The sequence below is a fragment of the Entelurus aequoreus genome, linkage group LG15, assembly GCF_033978785.1.
Source record: "Entelurus aequoreus isolate RoL-2023_Sb linkage group LG15, RoL_Eaeq_v1.1, whole genome shotgun sequence".
NCBI lineage: Eukaryota > Metazoa > Chordata > Actinopteri > Syngnathiformes > Syngnathidae > Entelurus > Entelurus aequoreus.
Genome location: NC_084745.1, coordinates 52,337,879 through 52,359,249, shown reverse-complemented (window position 1 = coordinate 52,359,249; position 21,371 = coordinate 52,337,879). Strand labels below are relative to the sequence as shown.

Here is a 21,371-nt window from a genome sequence, read left to right as displayed (position 1 = left end):
AAGACGGAGTTTCCTCAGGCAGGCGTCAGAACGGTCGGTGACGTCACTGATTTATCGGTGGCGTTTTCTGAGCGTGGAGTTTATTTTCTCTCCGCACGGTAAGAACAGGAAGTTTATTGTGTAGGCTGATTACGGCCATATGTACGCCGCTGTTTTCCCCTATTCTGTCTTCAGTCATCACTGTGTTTTGACTCGCTGCAGGAAACTACTGGATTTTCCAGATTACAGACCATTTGTATAAAGTCTTTGCTTGTGCTTTTAGCGTTAACGTTGCTTGTGATGTGAGTTCACAATGATGTACCTTTAAGATAGTCCTTAGTTGTGCGGGACGACTGGACCTGTGCAGGAAGTCCCCAGTGTACTGAATCGAGGTTTGCTTCTGGTGAACGTCTTAAAAACCAATCTCCCATTCAACAGAAGTGAATTTTAAGGAGGTGAACGAGAACAACAAGCAAAGCCTTTTCAGCGAGATCCACTCTGCAATCGACCAGTTGGCATACGCCATCAGCAATGTGTAAGCATCCCCGTCAAACACACTTTATTAGCGGGCTTTGCTCCTTCAAAATGAGTCCTCTAATCACAGCAATTGTTTTTCAGAGTGTCTGACTTCTTTATGGGAGATGTAGAGAACGGATTGGGGCTCCCCCTAACTGAGAAGAGCACGGTAAGTTGTATCAAATCCGTACGAACTGAATTGAAAGTGGAGTGTCCACATGTGTTTATTTACTGATACAAGGTCAGTGTTAGGCTGTGCCTTACTGGCTCTAAAGTGTCAATCAAAAAGGTCTGAGTAGTAACCCAGCAGAGGTACCAGAAGCTCAAGTACACTGAACCAAAACACTTTGGTTTTTGCTCCCATTTTTTGTGATCTAAAACGTTACTATATACCGTAATTTCCGGACTATAAGCCGCTACTTTTCCCCCTCGTTCTGGTCCCTGCGGCTTATACAAGGGTGCGGCTTATACAACAGTGCGGCTTATTTACGGCCTGTTCTTCTCCGACACCGACGAAGAGGATTTCGGTGGTTTTGGTACGCAGGAGGAAGACGATGACGCAATGATTAAAGACTGACTTTTCATATACCGGTAGGCTGGTTATTTTGATAACGTACAGGCGAGCACTTTGTATTACTTTGCACCGTTGTATTATTTGTACTCTGCACAAACGCTGTTCGCCGTGTCAAAGATGTGAAAGTTTGATTGAATGATTGAAAGATTTATTGTTAATAAATGGGACGCTTTGCGTTCCCAAACAGTCATCTCTGTCCCGACAATCCCCTCCGTGGTAGCAGGAACCCCTATATACTACGGTAATTACACATCAAAACCCTGCGGCTTATAGTCGGGTGCGGCTTATATATGGAGCAATCTGTATTTTCCCCTAAATTTAGCTGGTGCGGCTTATAGTCCGGAGATTACGGTACACAGAATACCTATTCCTCTCAAACAATATTCACAAATCCGTGTAAATCTGTGTTAGTGAGCATTTATTCTTTGCCGAGATAATCCGTCCCACCTCACAGGTGTGGCATGTCAAGATGCGGACTAAACGGCATGATTATTGCACGGGTGTGCCTTAGGCTGCCCACAATAGAAGGTTTTATCACGCAGCACAGTGCCACGGAGCGTGCGACTGTAGGAATGTCTGTGAATTGAGTGTTCATTTCTCTACCATGAGCCTTCTTCAAAGGCAGTACATCCAACCGGCCTCACAACCCCAGACCACGTGTAACCACACCAGCCCAGGACCTCCACATTCAGCAGGTGCACCTCCGTGATCGTCTGAGACCAGCCACCCGGACAGCTGCTGCAACAATTGGTTTGCATAACTAAAGAAGATCTGCACAAACTGTGAGAAACCGTCTCAGGGAAGCTCATCTGCATGCTCGTCATCCTCATCGGGGTCTAGACCTGACTGCAGTTTTTTTGTCGTAACCGACTTGAATGGGCGTCCGGCACGTTGGAGTGGAGAGGTGTTCTCTTCACGGATGAATCCCGGGTTTTCACTGTTCAAGGCAGTGTGGCGTCGTGTGGGAGTGCGGTTTGCTGATGTCAACGTTGTGAATGGAGTGGCCCGTAGTGGGGGTGGGCTTATGGTATGGGCAGGCGTACAGGTGTGCCTTAGGCTGCCCACAATAGAAGGCCACTCTGAAATGTGCGGTTTTATCACACAGCACGATGCCACAGAGTGTGCAGTTGGCATGCTGATTTTAGGACTGTCCGTGAATTGAATGTTTATTTGTCTACTATAAGCCGTCCCCAAAGGCGTTTTAGAGAATTTGGCAGTACATCCAACCGGCCTCACAACCGCAAACCACGTGTAACCGCACCAGCCCAGGACCTCCACATTCAGCAGGTGCACCTCCGTGATCGTCTGAGACCAGCCACCCGGACAGCTGCTGCAACAATTGGTTTGCATAACTAAAGAAGATCTGCACAAACTGTAAAAACCGTCTCAGGGAAGCTCATCTGCAGGCTCGACGTCCTCATCGGGGTCTCGACCTGACTGCAGTTTTTTGTCTTAACCGACTTGAATGGGCGTCCGGCACGTTGGAGTGGAGAGGTGTTCTCTTCACGGGTGAATCCCGGTTTTCACTGTTCAAGGCAGTGTGGCGTCGTGTGGGAGTGCGGTTTGCTGATGTCAACGTTCTGAATGGAGTGGCCCGTAGTGGGGGTGGGGTTATGGTATGGGCAGGCGTACAGGTGTGCCTTAGGCTGCCCACAATAGAAGGCCACTCTGAAATGCGCGGTTTTATCACACAGCACGATGCAGTTGGCATGCTGATTTTAGGAATGTCCGTGAACTGAATGTTTATTTGTCTACCATAAGCCGTCCCCAAAGGCGTTTTAGAGAATTTGGCGGTACATCCAACCGGCCTCACAACCGCAACAACGTTGTGATTGGAGTGGCCCATGGTGGGGGTGGGGTTATGGTATGGGCAACGAACACAAGTGCATTTTATTGACGGCATTTTGAATGCACAGAGACACTGTGACGAGATCCTGAAGCCCTTTGTTGTGCCATTCACCCGAGACCATCCCCTCGTGTTGGAGCACGACAATGCACGGCCCCATGTTGCAAGGATCTGTACACAATTCCTGGAAGCGGAAGCCATCCCGGTTCTCGCACGGACAACATACTCACCGGACGCGTCACCCATTGAGCTTGTTTGGGATGCAGTGGATCGGCGTACCGTACCTGCCAAAATCCAGAACAACTTGGCACAGCCATTGAAGAGTGGACCAACATTCCACCTAATTCACTCTATGCCAAGGAGATGTGTTGTCACACCAGATACTGACTGCTTTTCTGACCCTCCCAGACCCCCCAACAAAGCAAAAGTATGGCCTAAGGCACACCTGTGCAATAATAATGCTGTTTACTCAGCATCTTGACATGCCACACCCATGAAATGGGATGGATTATCTTGGCAAAGAAGAAATGCTCACTAACACAGATTTGTGGACAATATTTAAGAAGAATAGGTCTTTTGTCTGTATCGTAAGAGTTTTAAATCTTTGACTTCAACTCATAAAAAATGGGAACAGAAACGTTCAGTGTAAGAGTCAATAGCAACATATTTGGCCCTTTCCAGATCAATTAAACATGTCATGCCAATTTTTTAGAGCGGCAACCTGCTGACTACTGTAACAGGGCCCATTCTAACAGGTGGATGGGGTACCGGAAACCCAAATATTCAGCTCCACAAATGCATGATCCACCATTTAGGTGTACATATAAAGGACTATAGTATCAATATGTATTAATGTATTTAATTTTGTTGAATATTATATATTACAATACAATTGAATGATTTTTTTTAAAGTTTAAACCCCAGTGAAACTTTACATAAAACTGTTACCCGGTTTTGAGCAGTGGTTCTTAACCTGGGTTCGATGGAACCCTAGGGGTTCGGTGAGTCGGGCTCAGGGGTTCGGCGGAGGTCAAGACACACCCGACTCATCGTGTAAATACAAACTTCTCCCTATCGGCGTATTACGGATACGGCAACAGCTGACTGATTTGCAGGTGTGTCATTTGTTGTGAGTTTATGCACTGTGTTGGTTTAGTTCTTTGAACAAGGTGATGTTCATGCACGGTTCATTTTGTGCACCATTAAAAAAAAATGGTAACACTTTAGTATGGGGAACATATTCACCATTAATTAGTTGCTTATTAACATGCAAATTAGTAACATATTGGCTCTTAACTAGTCATTATTAAGTACTTATTAATGCCTTATTCGGCATGGCCTCATTAGAACCCTAACCCTCTAACCCTGGCCCTAACCCTCTAACCCTAACCCTAACCAAATAACTCTAAATTAAGTCTGTTACTTAGAATATGTTCCCCTAGTGTCCAAATAACTCTAAATTTAGTCTTTGTTACTTAGAATATGTTCCCCTAGTGTCCAAAAAACTCTAAATGAAGTCTTTGTTACTTAGAATATGTTCCCCTAGTGTCCAAATAACTCTAAATGAAGTATTTGTTACTTAGAATATGTTCCCCTAGTGTCCAAAAAACTCTAAATGAAGTCTTTGTTACTTAGAATATGTTCCCCTAGTGTCCAAATAACTCTAAATGAAGTCTGTGTTACTTAGAATATGTTCCCCTAGTGTCCAAATAACTCTAAATGAAGTCTTTGTTACTTAGAATATGTTCCCCTAGTGTCCAAATAACTCTAAATGAAGTCTTTGTTACTTAGAATATGTTCCCCTAGTGTCCAAATAACTCTAAATGAAGTCTTTGTTACTTAGAATATGTTCTTCAGTGTCCAAAAAACTCCAAATAAAGTCTTTGTTACTTAGAATATGTTCCCCTAGTGTCCAAAAAACTCTAAATGAAGTCTTTGTTACTTAGAATATGTTCCCCTAGTGTCCAAATAACTCTAAATTTAGTCTTTGTTACTTAGGATATGTTCCCCGAGTGTCCAAAAAACTCTAAATGAAGTCTTTGTTACTTAGAATATGTTCCCCTAGTGTCCAAATAACTCTAAATGAAGTCTGTGTTACTTAGAATATGTTCCCCTAGTGTCCAAATAACTCTAAATGAAGTCTTTGTTACTTAGAATATGTTCCCCTAGTGTCCAAATAACTCTAAATGAAGTCTTTGTTACTTAGAATATGTTCCCCTAGTGTCCAAATAACTCTAAATGAAGTCTTTGTTACTTAGAATATGTTCTTCAGTGTCCAAAAAACTCCAAATAAAGTCTTTGTTACTTAGAATATGTTCCCCTAGTGTCCAAAAAACTCTAAATGAAGTCTTTGTTACTTAGAATATGTTCCCCTAGTGTCCAAATAACTCTAAATTTAGTCTTTGTTACTTAGGATATGTTCCCCGAGTGTCCAAAAAACTCTAAATGAAGTCTTTGTTACTTAGAATATGTTCCCCTAGTGTCCAAATAACTCTAAATGAAGTCTTTGTTACTTAGGATATGTTCCCCTAGTGTCCAAAAAACTCTAAATGAAGTCTTTGTTACTTAGAATATGTTCCCCTAGTGTCCAAAAAACTCTAAATGAAGTCTTTGTTACTTAGAATATGTTCCCCTAATGTCCAAATAACTCTAAATGAAGTCTTTGTTACTTAGAATATGTTCCCCTAGTGTCCAAATAACTCTAAATGAAGTCTTTGTTACTTAGAATATGTTCTTCAGTGTCCAAAAAACTCCAAATAAAGTCTTTGTTACTTAGAATATGTTCCCCTAGTGTCCAAAAAACTCTAAATGAAGTCTTTGTTACTTAGAATATGTTCCCCTAGTGTCCAAATAACTCTAAATTTAGTCTTTGTTACTTAGGATATGTTCCCCTAGTGTCCAAATAACTCTAAATGAAGTCTTTGTTACTTAGCATATGTTCCTCTAGTGTCCAAAAAACTCTAAATGAAGTCTTTGTTACTTAGAATATGTTCCCCTAATGTCCAAATAACTCTAAATGAAGTCTTTGTTACTTAGAATATGTTCCCCTAGTGTCCAAATAACTCTAAATGAAGTCTTTGTTACTTAGAATATGTTCCCCTAGTGTCCAAATAACTCTAAATGAAGTCTTTGTTACTTAGGATATGTTCCCCGAGTGTCCAAATAACTCTAAATTAAGTCTTTGTTACTTAGAAAAAGTTCCCCATACTAAAGTGTTACCAAAAACATATAACTTTGTCTTGAATTTCAAAAATAACATTTTATTTTTCACTAAAGAAGGGTTGGGTGAATGCGCATATGAAACTGGTGGGGTTCAGTACCTCCAACAAGGTTAAGAACCACTGCATTAGAGTAAAAGATTTATAAAATGTTCGTGCATCACATTCTTACAATAAAATTGCATTTGTGTCCACACATGGGCTTTTTTTTTTTTAATCATAATTAATCCAAATTCACAAGTGTGATTAATCTGATTCAAAATCTAACAATAAGACAGCACTAATTTAGTTGAATGATTTGTTTAATGAAGAATTAATATCCTGCAAAATTATATCGTATATATATATATATATATATATATATATATATATATATATATATATATATATATATATATATATATATATATATATATATATATATATATATATATATATATATATATATATATATATATATATATATAATTAGGGCTGCAACAACTAATCGATTAAATCGATTAAAATCGATTATAAAAATAGTTGCTGATTAATTTAATCATCGATTCGTTGGATCTATGCTATGCGCATGCGCAGAGGCTTTTAAAAAAAAAAAAAGAGTTTATTTTTATTTTTTTTTTACCGTAAATAAACCTTTATTTATAAACTGCAACATGTACAAACAGCTGAGAAACAATAATCAAAATAAGTATGGTGCCAGTATGCTGTTTTTTTTCAATAAAATACTGGATAGGATAGAAATGTAGTTTGTCTCTTTTATCCGATCATTAATCGATTAATCGAAGTAATAATCGACAGATTAATCGATTATCAAATTAATCGTTAGTTGCAGCCCTAATATATATATATATTAGGTTCCTTATTTTCATGACTATTTACATTGTAGATTGTCACATCAAAACTATGAATGAACACGTGGAGTTATGTACTTAACAAAAAAAAAGCTGAAATAACTGAAAACATGTTTTATATTCTAGTTTCTTCAAAAAATAGCCACCCTTTGCTCTGATTACTTTTTCGCACACTCTTGGCATTCTCTCCATGAGCTTCAAAAGGTAGTCACCTGAAGTGGTTTTCACATGAATTGATTAACGTGGACCCCGACTTAAGCAAGTTGAAAAACGTATTCGGGTGTTACCATTTAGTGGTCAACCGTACGGAATATGTACTGTACTGTGCAATCTACTAATGAAAGTTTCAATCAATCAATCAATCAATGCTTGAAGCTCATGGAGAGAATGCCAAGAGTGTGCAAAGCAGTAATCAGAGCAAAAGGGTGGCTATTTTGAAGAAACGAGAATACAAAACATGTTTTCAGTTATTTCACCTTTTTTTGTGAAGTACATAACTCCACGTGTGTTCATTCATAGTTTTGATGTGACAATCTACAATGTAAATAGTCATGAAAATAAAGAAAACACATTGAATGAGAAGGTGTGTCCAAACTCTTGGCCTGTACTATATATATATATATATATATATATATATATATATATATATATATATATATATATATATATATATATATATATATATATATATATATATATATATATATATATATATATATATATATATATATATATATATATATTGTGGCGGCCCGCCACGAAAGAATTACGTCCGCCACAAATAAAATAAAAATCAAAAAAAATTATTTTAATTTTTTGTCCTGTCCAGCTTCTCAGGGAAATCATATAGTTGATGTAGATGCCCATATAGGCTGTTCAGATTTACTTTACAAAAGAGAAGTGTAGGATACTTCTCTTGTTGCCTTATTTGTATTTGACCACTACTGTTTTCTGTTTATTTGTTACTGACTGTGGCAGGACACCTCTGCCTCTGTTTCACTTTATGTTGCTGGTAAATAATATGGTTGTAGTAGTAGGCTAAAGTTAAATTATTTAGTATGCACTAATTAAAGGGGCAGAGCTTTAAGAGACATTTTAGCTTTTATATTTTAGAAGATATATTTTTTGTAAGAACCACAATTAATAAATATATTTCAGTGAATAACTTATTGGTCAAATCTGTATATAAATATGTACATAAAGTGTTGTAATTATATTGTAAAATGGATGGATGGATGGACGTTTAAAACAAAACTGTTATTATTAATTAGTAAGTATACATTTTTTGAGCCTTTTTAGAGAAAATCATATCATTGTAGTAAATTATGCAAATTACTCGATGATGTCATGGTGACCACGCCCCCACCGCCACAGGTATCTTGGCAGTTTATAGGAAACATTATGTATATACAGTATATATAAGACAAATCACATGTTATTGTGATTAATTAACACTGTGTATAATCTGATTCAAAGACGTCCTTGGTCTTAATTGTTGTTTCCTTGTGTTTTTTTTATTTTTATCTGGTTTCAGTCTTTTGACAACCCCCCTCTGGAATCCAGAGGATCCCTAACCCCTGAGAAAGATGACCCGCCAGGTGAGAGCGTGCACTGTCACTTTGTGTATTTTCGCAACAAATGTGAGTCAAGAGAACAAAAATCCTAGAGATCGGGCCTTCTCTTGTGTGTGTTGTGTGGCTACAAATTCTCGTATTAATCTATCCACCTATTAATCCATGCAACACCCGGTTAGCTGTAATTACCTTGGAATGGTATTAGCCTGCGTGTCTCTCACTGAAGGTCAGTGGCTCGCAGTCACAGATAATACCAAACCCGAGGAACGTTTGTTAGCCATGCATCAGTCCATCTCCTACAACCTCTCTCACGGCGTTCCTGTGACTGTCACAGGATCGCCAACTAGGGTGGAAGAGGTGGACAGGACGCTACTGCAGCAGGACAACGGGGTGGAGTTAGCGCTACGCTACGCCAAGGCCTGGTCCAAGTACACCAAAGAAATGCTGACGTGGGTAGAGAAGCGTTTTAACATGGGTGAGTCGAGGAAGATCTACTGATATTGTACGCATCTTAACCTCATAAACATTTCATGTCACCGTCTCTATCTTTATGATCAATCTTTATTTTTGTTTTCATGTGCGTGTTATGTAAATAACGGGTCTTAAAATGTAACATTAGCTCAGAGCTCAAGGTTCAAGTTCTAAAAAGCGTTTTACAATGTCCGTCAATGAGGTTGTAGAGTAGTTCTGGTTTTAATCGTCAGTTGATGTCCTGGATAGTAGAATAGATTCCACAAAACCTTGCGCATTTGAAGGTATGGGCCAGAGAATATCCTATTATATTTTTTAGTTTTCCTTTTAATTTCTTTGCAAATAAAGCAAAAAACCATAAAGGCAAAATTCAGATGAGTGTAAGAGTGTATATATAAATAAAGAATATGCAATTCGGGTTAGCCCTATGTGCGCAAGCCGCCGATAATGCTTGAATGTCCAGGGTTGAAACGGTTCGAATCGGGTAAAAAATGTGGTATATGGAGAGGTTTGTATTTTGTCACTAGGGCAATAGGTGGGAATTCCTAATAATTCCAGGTAATCAGGGAATTTTCAAAATCGGGACACATGCTGGCTTGAATATCCAGGGTGAGCGGAGGGTGTGGATGTTGGAACGGTTTGAATCGGGTGAGAAATGTGGGATATGGAGAGGTTTGTATTTAGTCAGCAGGGCAACGGGGGAATTATTGATGATTCCAGGTAATCAGGGAATTTTCAAAATCGGGACACATGCTGGCTTGAATGTCCAGGGTGAGCGGAGGGTGTGGATGTTGGAACGGTTCGAATCGGGTGAGAAATGTGGGATATGGAGAGGTTTGTATTTTGTCACTAGGTCAATAGGAGGGATTCTTGATAATTCCAGGTAATCAGGGAATTTTCAAAATCGGGACACAAGCTGGCTTGAATGTCCAGGGTGAGCGGAGGGTGTGGATGTTGGAACGGTTCGAATCGGGTGAGAAATGTGGGATATAAAGATGTTTGTATTTTGTCACTAGGGCAATAGCTGGGGATTCTTGATGAATCCAGGTAATCAGGGAATTTTCAAAATCGGGACACAAGCTGGCTTGAATGTCCAGGGTGAGCGGAGGGTGTGGATGTTGGAACGGTTCGAATCGGGTGAGAAATGTGGGATATAAAGATGTTTGTATTTTGTCACTAGGGCAATAGCTGGGGATTCTTGATGAATCCAGGTAATCAGGGAATTTTCAAAATCGGGACACATGCTGGCTTGAATGTCCAGGGTGAGCGGAGGGTGTGGATGTTGGAACGGTTCAAATTGGGTGAGAAATGTGGGATATGGAGAGGTTTGTATTTTGTCACTAGGTCAATAGGAGGGATTCTTGATAATTCCAGGTAATCAGGGAATTTTCAAAATCGGGACACATGCTGGCTTAAATGTCCAGGGTGAGCAGAGGGTGTGGATGTTGGAACGGTTCGAACCGGGTGAGAAATGTGGTATATGGATCGTTTTGTATTTTCTCACTAGGGCAATAGGGGGGAATTCCTGATAATTCCAGGTAATCAGGGAATTTTCTAAATCGGGACACATGCTGGCTTGAATGTCCAGGGTGAGCGGAGGGTGTGGATGTTGGAACGGTTCGAATCGGGTGAGAAATGTGGGATATAAAGATGTTTGTATTTTGTCACTAGGGCAATAGCTGGGGATTCTTGATGAACCCAGGTAATCAGGGAATTTTCAAAATCGGGACACATGCTGACTTAAATGTCCAGGGTGAGCAGAGGGTGTGGATGTTGGAACGGTTCGAACCGGGTGAGAAATGTGGTATATGGACCGTTTTGTATTTTGTCACTAGGGCAATAGGGGGGAATTCCTGATAATTCCAGGTAATCAGGGAATTTTCAAAATCGGGACACTTGCTGGCTTAAATGTCCAGGGTGAGCGGAGGGTGTGGATGTTGGAACGGTTCGAATCTGGTAAGAAATGTGGGATATAAAGATGTTTGTATTTTGTCACTAGGGCAATAGCTGGGGATTCTTGATGAATCCAGGTAATCAGGGAATTTTCAAAATCGGGACACATGCTGGCTTGAGTGTCCAGGGTGAGCGGAGGGTGTGGATGTTGTAACGGTTCGAATCGGGTGAGAAATGTGGGATATAAAGATGTTTGCATTTTGTCACTAGGGCAATAGCTGGGGATTCTTGATAAATCCAGGTAATCAGGGAATTTTCAAAATCGGGACACATGCTGGCTTGAATGTCCAGGGTGAGCGGAGGGTGTGGATGTTGGAACGGTTCGAATCGGGTGAGAAATGTGGTATACGGAGAGGTTTGTATTTTGTCAGTAGGGCAATAGGGGGGAATTCTTAATAATTCCAGGTAATCAGGGAATTTTCTAAATCGGGACACATGCTGGCTTGAATGTCCAGGGTGAGCGGAGGGTGTGGATGTTGGAACGGTTCGAATCGGGTGAGAAATGTGGGATATGGAGAGGTTTGTATTTTGTCACTAGGGCAATAGGGGGGAATTCCTGATAATTCCAGGTAATCAGGAAATTTTCAAAATCGGGACACATGCTGGCTTGAGTGTCCAGGGTGAGCAGAGGGTGTGGATGTTGGAACGGTTCGAACCGGGTGAGAAATGTGGGATATGGAGAGGTTTGTATTTAGTCTGCAGGGCAACGGGAGAATTATTGATGATTCCAGGTAATCAGGGAATTTTCAAAATCTGGACACAAGCTGGCTTGAATGTCCAGGGTGAGCGGAGGGTGTGGATGTTGGAACCGTTCAAATTGGGTGAGAAATGTGGAATATGGAGAGGTTTGTATTTTGTCAGTAGGGCAAAAGGGGGAATTCTTGATAATTCCAGGTAATCAGGGAATTTTCTAAATCGGGACACAAGCTGGCTTGAGTGTCCAGGGTGAGCGGAGGGTGTGGATGTTGGAACGGTTCGAATCGGGTGAGAAATGTGGGATATAAAGATGTTTGTATTTTGTCACTAGGGCAATAGCTGGGGATTCTTGATGAATCCAGGTAATCAGGGAATTTTCAAAATCGGGACACATGCTGGCTTGAATGTCCAGGGTGAGCGGAGGGTGTGGATGTTGGAACGGTTCAAATCGGGTGAGAAATGTGGGATATGGAGAGGTTTGTATTTTGTCAGTAGGGCAAAAGGGGGAATTCTTGATAATTCCAGGTAATCAGGGAATTTTCAAAATCGGGACACAAGCTGGCTTGAATGTCCAGGGTGAGCAGAGGGTGTGGATGTTGGAACGGTTCGAATCGGGTGAGAAATGTGGGATATGGAGAGGTTTGTATTTTGTCAGTAGGGCAAAAGGGGGAATTCTGGATAATTCCAGGTAATCAGGGAATTTTCAAAATCGGGACACATGCTGGCTTGAATGTCCAGGGTGAGCAGAGGGTGTGGATGTTGAAACGGTTCAAATCGGATGTATAATGTCTTTTCATTGTCAATGGGGGAAAAAAATTACTGGAAATTCCAGAAAAAAATGTATTTTGGGAAAGGGAAAACATGTTTTGCGTCGATGGTTGAAAGGTCGGATTTGGGTTTAAAAATGGCGCAACATTTTGGGCATTGTATAACCATGAATATGTCCATTCTTTTGATTTGGAATTTCCTGAAAATTTGGGAAATTTTGGAAAATACTAATACTAGCACAATTGTCTTCGATGATATGAATAAGTTGGTGTTGGACTTTTTGGGATCGTTTAAAACATGTTGAAGTAGTAACAGTTTGAATGGAAATGGGTATTTCAGGATTTCAGGAAAAGTGGGAAATTGTACGGAAAAAAAAAATGTTACAATGTTTTGAAGGTGGAATGGTCAAAAACGGTTGAAAAATGTGGACTGTGAAAATGTTCCAGAAAGAGGTGAAAATAGGAAAACGGGAAATTCCTGGAATTTTTTTTAACTTTGATTGTCCAAGGTGAGTGGAGTGTGTGGATGGTGGAACGGTTCCAAATGGACGAGCATGTCAATTGTATAATGCCCATTCATTGTTGTCATTGGGGAGAAAATGACTGGAAATTCCAGAAAAAAAGGGAATTTTGGGAAAGGGAAAACATGTTTTGCGTTCGATATATCGGAAGAGTAGTGTGTGTGGATGGTTGAAAGGTCGGATTTGGGTTTAAAAATGGCGCAACATTTTGGGCATTGTATCACTTATGAATAGGTCCATTCTTTTGAATTGGAATTTCCTGAAAATTTTGGAAATTTTGGAAAATACTGATACTAGCACAATTGTCTTCGATGATATGAATAAGTTGGTGTTGGACTTTTTGGAATCGTTTAAAACATGTTGAAGTAGTAACAGTTTGAATGGAAATGGGTATTTCAGGATTTCAGGAAAAGTGGGAAATTGTACAAAAAAAAAAAAATGTTGGAATGTTTTGAAGGTGGAATGGTCAAAAACGGTTGAAAAATGTGGACTATGAAAATGTTCCAGAAAGAGGTGAAAATAGGAAAACGGGAAATTCCTGGAATTTTTTTTAACTTTGATTGTCCAAGGTGAGTGGAGTGTGTGGATGTTGGAACAGTTCCAACTGGACGAGCATGTCGATTGTATAATGCCCATTCATTGTTGTCATTGGGGAGAAAATGACGGGAAATTCCAGAAAAAAGGGTAATTTGGGGAAAGGGAAAACATGTTTTGCGTTCGATATATCGGAAGAGTAGTGTGTGTGGATGGTTGAAAGGTCGGATTTGGGTTTAAAAATGGCGCAACATTTTGGGCATTGTATCACTTATGAATAGGTCCATTCTTTTGAATTTGAATTTCCTGAAAATGTGGGAAATTTTGGAAAATACTGATACTAGCACAATTGTCTTCGATGATATGAATAAGTTGGTGTTGGACTTTTTGGAATCGTTTAAAACATGTTGAAGTAGTGACAGTTTGAATGGAAATGGGTATTTCAGGATTTCAGGAAAAGTGGGAAATTGTACAAAAAAAAAAAAATGTTGGAATGTTTTGAAGGTGGAATGGTCAAAAACGGTTGAAAAATGTGGACTGTGAAAATGTTCCAGAAAGAGGGGAAAATAGGAAAAACGGGAAATTCCTGGAATTTTTTTAAACTTTGATTGTCCAAGGTGAGTGGAGTGTGTGGATGGTGGAACGGTTCCAAATGGACGAGCATGTCGATTGTACAATGCCCATTCATTGTTGTCATTGGGGAGAAAATGACTGGAAATTCCAGAAAAAAAGGGAATTTTGGGAAAGGGAAAACATGTTTTGCATTCGATGTATCGGAAGAGTAGTGTGTGTGGATGGTTGAAAGGTCGGATTTGGGTTTAAAAATGGTGCAACATTTTGGGCATTGTATCACTTATGAATAGGTCCATTCTTTTGAATTGGAATTTCCTGAAAATGTGGGAAATTTTGGAAAATACTGAGACTAGCACAATTGTCTTCGATGATATGAATAAGTTGGTGTTGAACTTTTTGGAATCGTTTAAAACATGTTGAAGTAGTAACAGTTTGAATGGAAATGGGTATTTCAGGATTTCAGGAAAAGTGGGAAATTGTACGAAAACATTTTTTTTAGAATGTTTTGAAGGTGGAATGGTCAAAAACGGTTGAAAAATGTGGACTGTGAAAATGTTCCAGAAAGAGGTGAAAATAGGAAAACCGGAAATTCCTGGAATTTTTTTTAACTTTGATTGTCCAAGGTGAGTGGAGTGTGTGGATGTTGGAACAGTTCCAACTGGACGAGCATGTTGATTGTATAATGCCCATTCATTGTTGTCATTGGGGAGAAAATGACTGGAAATTCCAGAAAAAAAGGGAATTTTGGGAAAGGGAAAACATGTTTTGCATTCGATGTATCGGAAGAGTAGTGTGTGTGGATGGTTGAAAGGTCGGATTTGGGTTTAAAAATGGCGCAACATTTGGGGCATTGTATCACTTATGAATAGGTCCATTCTTTTGAATTGGAATTTCCTGAAAATGTGGGAAATTTTGGAAAATACTGATACTAGCACAATTGTCTTCGATGATATGAATAAGTTGGTGTTGGGACTTTTTGGAATCGTTTAAAACATGTTGAAGTAGTAACAGTTTGAATGGAAATGGGTAATTCAGGATTTCAAGAAAAGTGGGAAATTGTACAAAAATAAAAAATGTTGGAATGTTTTGAAGGTGGAATGGTCAAAAACGGTTGAAAAATGTGGACTGTGAAAATGTTCCAGAAAGAGGTGAAAATAGGAAAACCGGAAATTCCTGGAATTATTTGTAACTTTGATTGTCCAAGGTGAGTGGAGTGTGTGGATGTTGGAACAGTTCCAACTGGACGAGCATGTCGATTGTATAATGCCCATTCATTGTTGTCATTGGGGAGAAAATGACTGGAAATTTCAGAAAAAAGGGAATTTGGGGAAAGGGAAAACATGTTTTGCGTTCGATATATCGGAAGAGTAGTGTGTGTGGATGGTTGAAAGGTCGGATTTGGGTTTAAAAATGGCGCAACATTTTGGGCATTGTATCACTTATGAATAGGTCCATTCTTTTGAATTGGAATTTCCTGAAAATGTGGGAAATTTTGGAAAATACTGATACTAGCACAATTGTCTTCGATGATATGAATAAGTTGGTGTTGGACTTTTTGGAATCGTTTAAAAAATGTCGAAGTAGTAACAGTTTGAATTGAAATGGGTATTTCAGGATTTCAGGAAAAGTGGGAAATTGTACGGAAAAAAAAAATGTTACAATGTTTTGAAGGTGGAATGGTCAAAGACGGTTGAAAAATGTGGACTATGAAAATGTTCCAGAAAGAGGTGAAAATAGGAAAACGGGAAATTCCTGGAATTATTTTTAACTTTGATTGTCCAAGGTGAGTGGAGTGTGTGGATGGTGGAACAGTTCCAACTGGACGAGCATGTCGATTGTATAATGCCCATTCATTGTTGTCATTGGGGAGAAAATGACTGGAAATTCCAGAAAAAAGGGTAATTTGGGGAAAGGGAAAACATGTTTTGCGTTCGATATATCGGAAGAGTAGTGTGTGTGGATGGTTGAAAGGTGGGATTTGGGTTTAAAAATGGCGCAACATTTTGGGCATTGTATCACTTATGAATAGGTCCATTCTTTTGAATTGGAATTTCCTGCAAATGTGGGAAATTTTGGAAAATACTGATACTAGCACAATTGTCTTCGATGATATGAATAAGTTGGTGTTGGACTTTTTGGAATCGTTTAAAACATGTTGAAGTAGTAACAGTTTGAATGGAAATGGGTATTTCAGGATTTCAGGAAAAGTGGGAAATTGTACGAAAAAAAAAAAGTTAGATTATTTTGAAGGTGTAATGGTCAAAAACGGATGAAAAATGTGGACTGTGAAAATGTTCCAGAAAGAGGTGAAAAGAGGAAAACGGGAAATTCCTGGAATTATTTTTAACTTTGATTGTCCAGTGTTTCCCATAAACTGCCAAGATACCTGTGGCGGTGGGGGCGTGGCTATGGGCGTGGTCACCATGACATAATCGAGTAATTTGCATAATTTACTACAATGATATGATTTTCTCTAAAAAGGCTCAACAAATGTATACTTACTAATTAATAATAACAGTTTTGTTTTAAACGTCCATCCATCCATCCATTTTACAATATAATTACAACACTTTATGTACATATTTATATACAGATTTGAACAATAAGTTTTTCACTGAAATATATTTATTAATTGTGGTTCTTACAAAAAATATATCTTATAAAAATATAAAAGCTAACATGTCTCTTAAAGCTCTGCCCCTTTAATTAGTGCATACTAAATAATTTAAGTTTAGCCTACTACTACAACCATATTATTTACCAGCAACATAAAGTGAAACAGAGGCAGAGGTGTAACAAATAAACAGAAAACAGTAGTGGTGGTAGATAGACACAAAGCTTCATCAAACAGCCTATATGGGCATCTACATCAATTATATGATTTGCCTGAGAAGCTGGACAGGACCCAAAAAAAAAATAAAAAATAAAAATAATAATAATAAAATTAAAAATTTAAAAAAAAAAAAAAAATTGTGGCGGCCTTAATTCTTTCGTGGCGGGCCGCCACAAATAAATGAATGTGTGGGAAACACTGTTGTCCAAGGTGAGTGGAGTGTGTGGATGTTGGAACAGTTCCAACTGGACGAGCATGTCGATTTTATAATGCCCATTCATTGTTGTCATTGGGGAGAAAATGACTGGAAATTCCAGAAAAAAAGGTAATTTGGGGAAAGGGAAAACATGTTTTGCGTTCGATATATCGGAAGATTTTTTTCTCTAAATTTGCCCCCCCACCCCCAAGTCAAAATAATTGCCCAGCCCTGTATTAAGGTGTATAAATATGATCCAAATTGTAATTGTTCTACTTTTTGGAGAATGTGCTTTACTCTGTAAATCAGGGGTCACCAACGCGGTGCCCGCGGGCACCAGGTAGCCCGTAAGGACCAGATGAGTCGCCCGCCGGCCTGTTCTAAAAATAGCTCAAATAGCAGCACTTACCAGTGAGCTGCCTCGATTTTTTAAAGGGAAACTTCGGTTTTTTTCAACCTGGGCCCTGTTTTCATAATTTTTTCTGTATATGTGAGTGCTGGATAAAACATTTTTTGAGGTCGCGCCAGTATTGAGCAGGGCAGGCAGCCTCCAGCCCAGCTAACGCTCGTACACAGGGCAACTGGCTCTCGTCAAAATTCGGCCTATAAACATGCATTTTTTTCACACTGACAGGCTCAGATAGTTACAATGAGTGTCCGACAACATACTAGAAAGGAGAAATTAACGTATGTCTCTACCTTTAGCTGGAGATCGCTGTTTGTTGTGAGCTGTGTCCAAATCTCACCACGCTACAAATCTCGTTCCGAAATCTCGCGATAACTCGCGACAAAACACCGGTGGAAAAATTCAGCCATGACAGACAAACAAACAAACTTTTCTATAAAACTAAAATAACAGTCTTCGGTAATCCAACAGAAAATCACTTCAGTCATCTCTCTTCACCTCAGTCAGGTAACTGTTTTTCCACCGGTGTTTTGTCGCGAGTTATCGCGAGATTTCGGAACGAGATTTGTAGCGTGGTGAGATTTGGACACAGCTCACAACAAACAGCGATCTCCAGCTAAAGGTAGAGACATACGTTAATTTCTCCTTTCTAGTATGTTGTCGGACACTCATTGTAACTATCTGAGCCTGTCAGTGTGAAAAAAATGCATGTTTATAGGCCGAATTTTGACGAGAGCCAGTTGCCCTGTGTACGAGCGTTAGCTGGGCTGGAGGCTGCCTGCCCTGCTCAATACTGGCGCGACCTCAAAAAATGTTTTATCCAGCACTCACATATACAGAAAAAATTATGAAAACAGGGCCCAGGTTGAAAAAAACCGAAGTTTCCCTTTAATTTTTCTTTATTTACTAGCAAGCTGGTCTCGCTTTGCCCGACATTTTTAATTTTAAGAGAGACAAAACTCAAATAGAATTTGAAAATCCAAGAAAATATTTCAAAGACTTGGTCTTCACTTGTTTAAATAAATTCATTCATTTTTTTACTTTGCTTCTTATAACTTTCAGAAAGACAATTTTAGAGAAAAAATACAACCTTAAAAATGATTTTAGGATTTTTAAACACATATACCTTTTTACCTTTTAAATTCCTTCCTCTTCTTTCCTGACAATTTAAATCAATGTTCAAGTACATTTTTTTTTTATTGTAAAGAATAATAAATACATTTTAATTTAATTCTTCATTTTAGCTTCTGTTTTTTCGACGAAGAATATTTGTGAAATATTTCTTCAAACTTATTATGATTAAAACTCAAAAAAAATATTCTGGCAAATCTAGAAAACCTGTAGAATCAAATTTAAATCTTATTTCAAAGTCTTTTGAATTTTTTTTTAAATTTTTGTTCTGGAAAATATAGAAGAAATAATGATTTGTCTTTGTTGGAAATATAGCTTGGTCCAATTTGTTATATACTCTAACAAAGTGTAGATTGGATTTTAACCTATTTAAAACATGTCATCAAAATTCTCAAATTAATCTTAATCAGGAAAAATTACTAATGATGTTCCATAAATTCTTTTTTTAAGTTTTTCTCTTCTTTTTTTCGGTTGAATTTTGAATTTTAAAGAGTCGAATTTGAAGATAAACTATGTTTCAAAATTTAATTGTCATTTTTTTTGTGTTTTCTCCTCTTTTAAACCGTTCAATTAAGTGTAAATATCATTAATTATCAATAATAACAGAGTTAAAGGTAAATTGAGCAAATTGGCTATTTCTGGCAATTTATTTAAGTGTGTATCAAACTGGTAGCCCTTCGCATTAATCACTACCCAAGAAGTAGCTCTTGCTTTCAAAAAGGTTGGTGACCCCTGTTGTAAATAGTGTTTTTCCCTCGACAAAAGCACCAAACTGATTTAGTTTAGCTTGTTCGCCGGAGAAAAAATTGGTTTCAGTTCCCTGGGAATTTGTTCCGCTGCTACCTGAGCCGCACTCGCATCAATCGTTGAGAACGCAGCGTGTGAACGTGCGTTGTGCCGCAGGGCTAATGAATGGTTTTACTGTTCTATGAAGTCATCCTACCAGCGACACAAGGGGACTATTTCCAGTTGTACAATGACTGCGTTATCAAGTTGTTTACTCAAGGCACTCTCTGTGGCTAATGGTTTGTACACTGATTTATCAATCAAGGACATTGCTTTGACGATTTGAAATGAACGCCGTTTTTTTTGCTCTTCTATTCTAGCAAACTGTACACAATCGCTAAATCAAGCCAAAGGCTAATTAATCTTCATATGATCATAAACATGGTGTTTGCAGATGTCGAGTTGGCAAAGTACTACTCCAAAATGGCCGAATCCGCCAAGACCCTCGCAAGTCAACAGGTGGTTACATTTTGAGACGTTTGCATCTTGTTTCAGTACGAGCTTGGTAGGTTTGACGATCTTTGGTCTTCCTAAAATCAAGGAGTTCATGCCTTTCTGCGAGATCTACACGGCCGCCTTCAAGAATGACATTGAATACAGCAAGCTGATACGGAGCACCGCAGCTGTCCTCCAAAGCAACAAATACGTGCAGGTAATCCCACAATGCCTTTCTGCCTAGGGATGGGAATTCAGGTATTGCAAGTATTATCTAGTAGACTTTGCACGCTGTTGCAATTCCAAGACGTTAGCAGTAGTTTGCAGACTACGGCGTGTTCAAACAGAAAATAAGCAGATATTAACAGTAAATGAACAAGTAGATTAATGATACATTTTCTACCACTTGTCCTTCATAATGTATACAAAATAATAGGTGTATAAATGACACAATATGTTACTGCATACGTCAGCAGACTAATTAGGAGTCTTTGTTTGTTTACTTACTACTAAAAGACAAGTTGTCTAGTATGCTCACTATTTTATTTAACTGAACAAAAGCAAAAGTAGGCTAATATTTAAAAAAAATTGGGTTTTGCCCTGACATCCTGTAATGATACCAAGTACAAGAGTGTGTCTAGTCCAGGGGTGTCAAACGTAAGGCCCGAGGGCCGGATCAGGCCCGCGAACAGGTTTTATCCGGCCCGAGGGATGAGTTAGCTAAGTATAAAAATGAGCCAAAATTTTTGAATGAAAGAAACTGCTGTTCTAAATGTGTCCACTAGATGTCGCAATAGCAATTCTTTGTATCTTTGTAGAAGATGCTACATATGGAAAAAAAAAAAAGATACATTTTAAAAACACATGTTAATGCACCAGTCGAGGAAAATGAACAAACTACATAAATAACATCCTATAATTTGATTTTTGTCTTGATAGATTGAAAATTGCCACCAATGAGTTGACAGATGAACATTATCACATAATTTATTTAGAAAATTTAAATAACGACAAATAAAGATAGAATACTATTAACCGCAACATGCAAGTGTAAAAAAAACATTATGATTTGAACATTTTCAGAATGTGCTTGTTCTATTATTAAACAAAGAAAACAATCTGAAGTTTTCTTTATTTTTAATTTATTGTGTCGTGATTTTACCAGTCCGGCCCACTTTGGAGTAGATTTTTCTCCATGTGGCCCTCAATCTAAAATGAGTTTGACACCCCTGGTCAATACTACTATGATTACATCAATATTTTATCATCACAAAATCTATTTTTTTTATTTATATGATGGTTATAAACTTAGGAAATACGTCCCTGGACACATGAGGACTTTGAATATGACCAATGTATGATCCTGTAACGACTAGGTATCGGATCGATACCCAAATTTGTGGTATCATCCAAAACTAATGTAAAGTATCAAAGAAGAGAAGAATAAGTGATTATTCAATTTTAACTGAAGTGTAGCTAGAACATGTTAAAGAGAAAATAACCGGATATTA

At 38.6% G+C, this 21,371-nt stretch overlaps 1 protein-coding gene across 2 annotated transcripts in view; it reads left to right on the top strand.

Annotated features, from left to right (window-relative positions):
* LOC133630256 (rho GTPase-activating protein 29-like) overlaps nt 1–21,371 on the top strand; it is a 142,887-nt gene that overhangs the window by 80,754 nt on the left and 40,762 nt on the right. For both annotated transcript variants that reach the window (XM_062021729.1, XM_062021730.1), the window contains exons 4-9: nt 418–514; nt 598–664; nt 8,519–8,582; nt 8,893–9,033; nt 19,820–19,884; nt 19,967–20,077. In XM_062021729.1, the coding sequence (XP_061877713.1) occupies nt 418–514; nt 598–664; nt 8,519–8,582; nt 8,893–9,033; nt 19,820–19,884; nt 19,967–20,077 (545 nt within the window). The remainder of the gene's footprint in view (nt 1–417; nt 515–597; nt 665–8,518; nt 8,583–8,892; nt 9,034–19,819; nt 19,885–19,966; nt 20,078–21,371) is intronic.